This window comes from Colobus angolensis, unplaced genomic scaffold, assembly GCF_000951035.1.
Source record: "Colobus angolensis palliatus isolate OR3802 unplaced genomic scaffold, Cang.pa_1.0 Scaffold273, whole genome shotgun sequence".
Taxonomy (NCBI): Eukaryota; Metazoa; Chordata; class Mammalia; order Primates; family Cercopithecidae; genus Colobus; species Colobus angolensis.
In genome coordinates this window covers 1,696,219-1,705,483 of record NW_012115966.1, presented here as the reverse complement: position 1 = coordinate 1,705,483, position 9,265 = coordinate 1,696,219, and the positions used below count along the sequence as shown (strand labels likewise).

At 51.5% G+C, this 9,265-nt stretch overlaps 1 protein-coding gene across 2 annotated transcripts; it reads left to right on the top strand.

The window, feature by feature from the left end:
• The first annotated feature begins 2,355 nt into the window (after nt 1-2,355).
• Nucleotides 2,356-8,664, top strand: LOC105516060 (glutathione S-transferase Mu 2). Of its 2 annotated transcripts, XM_011948103.1 has the most exons (8): nt 2,356-2,485; nt 2,789-2,864; nt 3,296-3,360; nt 3,670-3,751; nt 3,852-3,952; nt 4,948-5,043; nt 5,134-5,244; nt 8,125-8,664. In XM_011948103.1, exons 1-8 carry the CDS (start codon nt 2,450-2,452, stop codon nt 8,212-8,214), a joined length of 657 nt encoding a protein of 218 aa, XP_011803493.1. In that variant the 5' UTR covers nt 2,356-2,449; the 3' UTR covers nt 8,215-8,664. The 2 variants fall into 2 exon arrangements, with proteins under 2 accessions (XP_011803493.1, XP_011803494.1); XM_011948104.1 differs by lacking the exon at nt 5,134-5,244 and having other exon boundaries at nt 2,393-2,485; nt 8,125-8,653.
• Nucleotides 8,665-9,265: the final 601 nt, after the last annotated feature.

The following is a 9,265-nucleotide window of genomic DNA, read 5'->3' as shown; positions in this document are numbered from 1 at the left end:
CTTCTATATGGAAAGCACTGTCTGAGATGCCTTGCAGTAAACTCCAAGGAGATTTTGAGGGAAGGTATCCTCTTTTCTCCTGGTAAATTTCCCTGTTGATCATTATTTTAAAGGCTCCAAAGATCAAAACATCTGCTTGCACAATTTGCCGATTCATTTTGGGTGAGGGTCTCTGGCAGGCTTGGAAGGGTGGGTGAATAGTGGGAAGGGGGCTGCCTCTGTGGTTACTAGCATCACTCATATCTATGTCTGTGGCAGTCATCAGGTGCTTATTATATATTCAACTTTTGGCCACCCCTATGGGGGTGTTAAATGCAGGGAGAGTCCAGTCAGGTCATTGCAAATTGGCAGTGACTTTTGAGACCTTTCTACGCACGATAGTCAGGTAGATACCTTCTTTTTAAATTTGACTTTTTTTTTCCTTTTTTTTTTTTTTTTGAGACAGGGTCTCACTCTGTCACCCAGGCTGCAGTGCAGTGGTGTGATCACGGCTCATTGCAGCCTCAACTTCTCAGGCTCCAGTGATCCTCCCGCCTCAGCTTCTCAAGTAGCTGGGACCACAGGCAAGGGCCACCATGGCCAGCTAATTTTCGTGTATTTGGTAGACAGTGTTTCAGCATGCTTCCCAGGCTGGGTGGATACCTTCCAAAAATAAGTTCAGTTCATCCTGCCTAGCCTTACCCCAGCAGCTCTGGAATAATGTGCTCAGAGCTGCAGAGGGAGGCCTGCAGGCTGACTGGCAGAAAGACTCCCACACTCCCTACCCTGTACCCTGGAAGACCAGGCTGCCCAGCCTGTCCGCCTGGTAGACCGTTTCCCTGCCCAGTTCTCCTCTCATTCCTGATGTGCAGCTTGATGCCTGCAGGGACTGCACTGGCTGAGATTATCTTAAGGCTCCCTTCTGCCACCTGGTGTTCAGGGCAGTGGGTCCTCTGGTCTCCTTCCTGACACCAGAATGTTGAGGGCCTTGTTTCTCCCACTGCAACTTTTGACTCATTCCTGGGTTCCTTCCTTCCTTCCCTCCCTCCCTCCCTCCCTTTCCTCTCTCTCTCTCTCTCTCTCTCTCTCTTTCTTTCTTGACAGAGTCTCACTCTGTCGCCTAGGCTGGAGTGCAGTGGTGCAACCTCAGCTCACTGCAACCTCCGCCTCCCTGGTTCAAGCGATTCTCCTGCCTCAGCCTCCTGAGTAGCTGGGATTACAGGCACCCGCCACCAGGTCTGGCTAATTTTTTGTATTTTTAGTAGAGTCGGGGTTTCACCACGTTGGCCGGGTTTTAGATGAGGGTTTCTTCACCTCAGCAGTACTGTCATTTTGGAGGGCAGAATTCTTTGTTGTGGTGCACTGTCCTGAGCTTCGCAGGGTGTTCAGCATCCTAACCAAACCCTACCCACTAGATGCCATGGGCGTTTCCCAGTGGTGACAATTAACAAAGTCTCCAGACAGACCTACATGTCCCCTGAGGGGCAAAGTTACCTCCACTTGAAGCCCAGTGATGTGCTGGATGGAGACTAGTATTAAAATAATAATAGAAATCATAATGTAACTCATGTACTTAAGGTAAGTCGTTTTTAATGGAACATTTCAGTTAATAATATTTGTATATGTCTGTCCTGGTAGTTTGTTTTTTTTTAGCTTTTTATTTTGATTTAATATCAGAGTTTGAAAAATTTGCAAAAGGAATGAATACAAAGACCTCTGATTCCCCCAGATTCTAACGTTTCCACATGGGCTTTCTCCTCCCTCCCCCGGAGTCTCCCAGCCCCTGCTCCCCGCCTTTCTCTCTCCCCACCCAGCAAGCTCCCTAGGAGCACAGCACCACTTATGACAAAAACATCATTTTCTTTGCTTTGAGGCGGCATTCCTGACCTTTGGATTTAGCCTGATAAGTGACAGTTAAACAATCATCCTTGCCTGTGTTGTCCTTTCCATGTTAGGTCTGTCATGCCATGTGTGTCTGCAGTTTAAAACAATCTATATCATATATGCCTTTTGAAAAGTTTTGAAAACTTATCCAGTGAATCCCTGAGCACCAAATGTTCTTTTGTGTTATTTTTCTTTATTAGGCTATTACTTTATTCAGAATCTCTCTCTTTTTTAGAGAGAGCCTTTCTTTCTTGCTTAACCTAGAGTGCAGCAGCGGCGCAATCATAGCTCAGTTCAGCCTCAAACCCCTGGGCTCAAACAGTTCTCCCCCTACCACCGCCCCCGCCGGGCTTCTGGGCACGTGAGCTCTCTCCTGGAACCCCTGGGGCTGGGAGGTGGGAGGGGATCCTATTCCTTCCAGCACCGGGAGCGCGCTTCGGGTCTCCGGATTGGCGCGTTTCGGGGGCAGGGCGGGCCGAGGGGCGGGGTCGCAGCAAGGCTCCCCCTTTACCCTCTCTGGGCCTCTCACAAAGTCTGAGCCCCGCCCCGCCGAAGCCTGTCTGCAGAATCCGTAGCAACCAGCACCATGCCCATGACACTGGGGTACTGGAACATCCGCGGGGTGAGCGAGGGTCCGCTGGGCGGTGTGACGGGGGGCGCGGGGGTGGGGAAGTGTGGAGCAGCTGCGGGACGGGCTCTAGGGAAGGTTCCTTTTCAGCGCTGCCCCTCACAGGAGGGCCTGTACTTACCGCTGTGTGTGCGTGTGGCGGGGCGGAGGTGAGGGCGGGGTGGGGGCAGGTGTGAGGCAGGAAGGAGAGGAGGCGATGGGTACGTGCAGTGTAAACTGGGGGCTCCCCTTGTGCAGAGAAGTCACCAAGTCAGGGACCCTCAATCTCTGACCCGAGCTGCGGGCCATCTCTCCCAGCTGGCCCACTCCATCCGCCTGCTCCTGGAATACACAGGCTCAAGTTACGAGGAAAAGAAGTACACAATGGGGGATGGTAATGGCACCCTCGTGTCTGGGCCCCGCCCACTAACACTAGGCTGGCACCAAGCAACCGATGGTGGCCACCTGTGGCTGACTCCGCAGGCCTCTCCTGCTGGAGCTGCAGGCTGTCCCTTCCCTGAGCCCCTGTGGGGGAGCCCTCTGGCCTTGCAAGGCAGAATGCTGGGGCGGGATGCTGGGCCCCCTGTCTGGGTAACTGGGATGGGTGTCCCTCAGGGCTTGCCTAAACCCTGGAAGCCTTAGCCTTGTGGGGTCCAGAGCCCTCACCGGGATTCTTTCTCCCTTATCCCTGGGATGTGGGACTGAGTGGTCAGATTCTAGATCCACCTGTCTCAGGGGTCTTGCCACTGGCTCCCTGGGAGGGTCCCGGGGAAGGAGGGCTGGGCTCTGGGGAGGTTTGTTTTCACTTCATCTTCCCCACCACAGCTCCTGACTATGACAGAAGCCAGTGGCTGAATGAAAAATTCAAACTGGGCCTGGACTTTCCCAATGTAGGTGCAGGGGAAGGGGCGGTTTTGGGGGAAAGTGCAACGTGTCTCTGACCGCATCTCCTCTCCCCAGCTTAGAGGGGTTAGGATCAGGAGTCTTCTGCCCAATTTCTGTCACTCCTGGCTGTCTACACAGCCCTCCATGATGTTCTGTATCCAAGTTCATTCGTCCATGTGACAGTATTCTTATTTCAGGCCTGCCATGAGCAGGCACAGTGAGTGCCCGGCCTCCTCTCTGCCCTTGCTTATGGGAAGGGGATGCTGGGGAGCCTGGTGGCCCAACTGAGCTTCCCCGGTTTCCCATTCATCCAGCTGCCCTACTTGATTGATGGGACTCACAAGATCACCCAGAGCAACGCCATCATGCGCTACATTGCCCGCAAGCACAACCTGTGTGAGTGTGGTTTGCTGCAGTGTGTGAGGGGAAGGTGGCCTCATCCTGGCCTTGGCTGGGCTGTGATGCTGAGAGTGAGTCTATGTTTTGTGGGTGGTAGGTGGGGAGACCGAAAAGGAGAAGATTCGGGAAGACATTTTGGAGAACCAGCTGATGGACAACCGCATGCAGCTGGCCAGACTCTGCTATGACCCAGATTTTGTGAGTCTCCCACCCCACTCCCAGTCACCCCTTTCCCCGCAGAGTTTTGATCGGGAGCCAAGATTCTGGTCCTGCCATCTACATGGTTCCTGTTTTCCATTTGAACTCTTTAGTGCTACTCATCCTTCAAGCTATTTCCTATACTGCCACCAGAGTGACCCTCAAACCCCAAAGTCATGTCAAATAAAACCTCTAAATCAATTCCCCACCAATCTACTTACAGAATCCTGACTCTCCAGGTATGAATTCACTCTCTAGACAGTAATGGTTACTTCCAGAGTCCCCTCCATGTCTGACCCATGACCTCTTTCCAGATTCTCTCTCTCAGTGGTTTGGGCCATCTCTCCCACTGGTTTATATCATCTGCCTGCTTTGGAATACACAAACTATGAGGAAAACAAGTGCAAAACAAAGGAATCTAATGGCACCTGCAATTTTGGTGTCTTCTGAGTGCTCTCTTGACATACACTGAGATCAGCCAATTTTCCTAACAGGCAGCTTAGGGGCAGCCAGAGGCTCTTTTCTCCCCTCCTTGCTTCTACTCATCCTCTGAATATCTCCTCATCTTTCCAGAAACCACTCAATGGCAATTGTATTCTTCTGCTGCCCCACTAGGAGGAACTTTCTACTTCTTTCTCTGAGCTCCTTTAGTTCTTTGCATCCTTGATTCTGCTCATATCTGGGTCCAGAGCCTGCCAGGTGCTCAGGTGCTCCTGGGGCTGACCCAGAGGTTGTTGGGAGGTCAGTGGGGACAGATTTAGGGACAGTGTCACATTCCGCTCTGCCATCCCATCACCTCAGGAAGACTCCAGCTACCCAGTCAGAGTCAAATAAATGCTGATGTATCCAATCAAAGCCTGGGCACTGCCCCAGTTCCAGCTGTGGGGGAGATGGCTGCTTGCCCGTGGCCAGCTGGGGCCATGCACAAACCTGGGAGGCTGCATCTGTGCAGGGAGCTTATGTCTGAGGGTGTTGACAGCTGTTTTCTGCCTCAGGAGAAACTGAAGCCAGAATACCTGGAGGGACTCCCTGAAATGCTGAAGCTCTACTCACAGTTTCTGGGAAAGCAGCCATGGTTTCTTGGGGACAAGGTAATGGGGGTGTGTGATGGGGACACTACAGATTTGTCATACTTCCTATATTATGGAGGTTTCAGCCCACATATCCTTGGCCTTATCCAGATCACCTTGGTGGATTTCATCGCTTATGATGTCCTTGAGAGAAACCAAGTATTTGAGCCCAGCTGCCTGGACGCCTTCCCAAACCTGAAGGACTTCATCTCCCGATTTGAGGTGATGCCCCTGTCCTCCTTTCTCTTTATGTCCCTTATTCCTTTCCCTCCTTTGTGATGCTTTCCCAGTCCTGAAGCCACATAAAGAATAACTCGCATTTATGGCCATGCGCGGTGGCTCACGCCTGTAATCTCAGCACTTTGGAGGCTAAGGCAGGCAGATCACCTGTGGTCAGTAGTTTGAGACTGGCCTGCCCAAATGGTGAAACCCCATCTTTACTTAAAAAAAAAAAAAAAAAGTAGAAAAATTAGCTGGGTGTGGTGGTGAGTGCCTGTAATCCCAGTTACTCAGGAGGCTGAGGCAGGAGAATCACTTAAACCCAGGCGGTGGAAGGTGCAGTGAGCCAAGATTGCACCACTGCACTCCAGCCTGGATGACAGAGTGAGACTCCATTTCAAGGGGGGGGGGGGGAAGAATAACTTGCATTTATTGAGTGCTGGCTTCATGCCACGAACTGTGCCCAGAACATTATACCTATTGTGTGGAATTTGAAATTTATAACACTGCTACAGGGTGGTAGAATCATCTCCCCCATTTTAGAGATAAGGAAACTGAGAATGAGAGAATCAGTCCTTCCTCAGGGTCTCAGAGCCAGTGGAGACTGTGCTGGGCTCCCTGTGAACCTCTGGATCTATGGGCAGCAGTCAGGGCTCTCCCTTTTGTGACAAAAGAAAAAGCCTCAGGTCTTGTCCAGCCTGGGTTTCACAGCCCAGGGCATTTTGGAAGAGGCAGAGCACTTCAGGACCACGGATGCAGCTGGCAATAGTAGGACTGACACATAGTAGCATTGATGTTGAATAACTAAACCCACAGGCAGTATTTGTAGCTACCTCCAGAAGCTTTGCACAATCAAACCCCCATGTGGGGAATCCTGAGAGCCAGAACTGTGGCTGGAGCTGGATTAGGGTACATATGTGGGTGTCCCTGTTGAAGGAGCTTATGCTGAAATGCCTTGTGCTGGGGCACTTTCCTTCTTTACCTCTCTTCCTCTTTTTTTTTTTTTGGAGACAGAATCTTGCTCTGTCGCCCAGGCTGGAGTGCAGTGGAGTGATCTTGGCTCACGGCAACCTCCGTCTCCTGGGTTCAAGTGATTCTCCTGCCTCAGCCTCTTGAGTAGCTGGGATTACAGGTGTGTGCTACCACGTCCAGCTAATTGTTGTATTTTTAGTAGAGATGGGGTTTCGCCATGTTGGCCAGGCTCGTCTCGAACTCCTGACCTCAGGTGATCCACCTGCCTCAGCCTCCGTAAGTGCTGAGATTACAGGCATGAGCCACCACGCCTGGCCTCTTCCTCTCTTTTTTCCATCCAATGTTCCACGTGTTCCCCCTGTGAGATGAATAGCACGCTGATTTTACTCCTATTCACTGACCTTCTCTGCATGAGGCAGGGTGTGAGGCACAGTGGGAGATGCATAGATGACTGACCCATCCTGAAAATGAGTACAATGACAGGCCTGCAGGCAGAGCAGCCTGTGAGGTGTGTGCTGAACTTGTTTGAGAGCAGCAAATCCTACATTACTACAGATTTGGGAATTTGAGGCATTAGTCCATCAGGCTTCTGAGCCTTGAATCTGTTTCCCTTTTCCACTCCCCATCAAGAGATCTGCTTGCTCAGCTAGTTCCCATCAGCTCTGGTTCTGTGGTTCTGGTCCAGGCTGAGTGGCCTTGGAGTTATATAAGAGGTGGTGGGAAGGGAGGGGTGGAGGAGAGCTGAGGGCCATGGGCTGTGATGTACCAGGGTCAAGCCTGTTGCCAAGGCTGGAGTGCAGTGGCGTGATCTCGGCTCACTGCAACCACCGCTTCCTGGGTTCAGGCAATTCTCTGCCTCAGCCTCCCGAGTAGCTGGGATTACAGTTGCCCGCCACCATGCCCGGCTAATTTTTGTATTTTTAGTAGAGATGGGGTTTCACCATGTTGGCCATGCTAGTCTTGAACTCCTGACCGCAGGTGATCCACCCGCCTCGGCCTCCCAAAGTGCTGGGATTACAGGTGTGAGCCGCTACGCCTGGTTGGATCTTTTTGAATACCTTATCTGGGCATTCAATCCCAGTAAAATTGTGCACAGCACATCTGAGTGTCATGTAACCTAATCTGCAGCAGCAGGGCTGGAGATGCCATGGGTTAGGGCACAGTGAGATTTTACTCGGGTACTAGATAGAGAATTTTGGACTTTCTGCTTTAAGGGAAATAATTAGAGCCTAGTCTCGCCTTTCGTTTTCTTGTGCGCTGCCACCCCACCCCGCCCCGCCACCATTCCACTTTCATCCAGGTTTTACTGAGACATTGGGTGAGTGTGTTCTGAGCCCCTTTGTTCTGCTGGAGGTCCCTTCTGTGTGTCTACACCCAGACAAGCGAAGAGCCTCTGTGGAAAAGGAGACTGTTTATGCAGCCAAGAAGTGACAGGGCCCGGTGTGAGGGGTGGTGAGGCAGAAGAAGAAGAGTATTTGGCAGAAAGAGGCCAGAACTGGAGAGAGACAGAACCAGGCTACACTGTAGCCCTGTTCCCCCTACTAGATATTTAAATGTGAGGTAGTTCCTGAACTTCTGTTTCCCACATGAGAAATGATGATAATAGATTCAGCCTTGCAGAGCAGTCAAGTGGATTTTCTAAGCTTGTGTTATAATTTCTCTTGGGTACAGAGCAGCCAGCACAGTGTAGAATCTCCATAAGTGTTAGCTGTTACTGTGGTACAACATTACTTAAAGGAAGCGGGAAGAGTTAACTCTGCAGATCTGGGGACCCTAAGAGGCTGTGTGATGTCCCAGCACTTGAGTCCACGTGGAAAGACTGTGGCCAAGGCCCTGACCTGCTGTGTCTGCAGTGGGGCTGTCCTCATGGGCAGCTGACCTTGAGCTCTGGCCTTGTTTTCCCCGTCTCAGGGCTTGGAGAAGATCTCTGCCTACATGAAGTCCAGCCGCTTCCTCCCAAGACCTGTGTTCACAAAGATGGCTGTCTGGGGCAACAAGTAATGCCTTGAAGGCCAGGAGGTGGGAGTGAGGAGCCCATACTCAGCCCTCTGCCCAGGCTGTGGAGCGCACTGGACTCTGCATCCCAGCACCTGCCTCCCCATTCCTTTCTCCTGTTTATTCCCATCTTTACCTCCAAGACTTTATTGTCCCCTCTTCACTTCCCCTAAACCCCTGTCCCATGCAGGTGCTTTAAAGCCTCGGTTACCCACTTTCCTTCATGAACGTCCCCCTCCCAACATGACCCTTCGCTGCACTAAAGCCAGCCTGACCTTCCTTCCTGTTAGTGGTTGTGTCTGCTTTGAGGGGCCTGCCTAGCCCCTGGCCTGTGGAGCTCAGCCCCGAGCTGTTCCCGTGCTGCATGAAAGAGCAGCATTGACTGGTTTACAGGCCCTGCTCCTGTAACATGACCACTGCCTTAGGCCTTCCTGATCGAAGTAAAGCCTCAGCCACGTTTGCTGTGTCTCTTCTCTTATTTGCTCCTGGCCATCTACCCAGACTGTCTGTCTGTCTGTCACTGCCTCTTCCAAGGGACTGGCTGGTGATCCTGGTGGTGGCCGGGTTCTGACGGAGTCTGCTGGGCATAGTAAGGCACTTGACAACTCTTGCTCCCATTTCTGACAGACTCAGAGCAGGAAGCTCCCTGAGGCTCTGTGGAAAGGATGTCTCTTTCTGGGCCTGGATCTCCCATTCATTCATCCAGCTTTACTGAGTGCTTTCCATAATTACACAGAGTTTGTGTCTCATTGAATAGGACCCCAAGGGGGTGGAATCTCCATCAGAGAGAATGAGGGTCCCTTTTACCTTCTCCACCATATGACTGCATCACTTCTGTTAGGTCTCCAGGACCCAATCTCTATTGTTTTTCTCAGATGGCTTCCAGGTACCCTCTCTGGGCTTGCTGCACAGCTGTCATCAGGATGTTCTCTCTGGGTTTACTTCCTCTCTTTCCTGGGTACCTGTGAGAGAAATGTCTTTAGTCCTTGCACAACTGAAAGTGTCTTTACATGCTTACTGAATACTCTGGCTGATGTTTTAGTCTGTTCTGACACTG

Excerpts from the sequence above, each read along its gene's own strand:
- LOC105516060 (XM_011948103.1), top strand. The coding sequence starts at position 2,450 with ATGCCCATGACACTGGGGTACTGGAACATCCGCGGG. Across the intron at positions 3,953-4,947 it reads TCTGCTATGACCCAGATTTT|GAGAAACTGAAGCCAGAATA; the intron begins GTGAGTCTCCCA and ends TTTCTGCCTCAG. Across the intron at positions 5,044-5,133 it reads CATGGTTTCTTGGGGACAAG|ATCACCTTGGTGGATTTCAT; the intron begins GTAATGGGGGTG and ends GGCCTTATCCAG.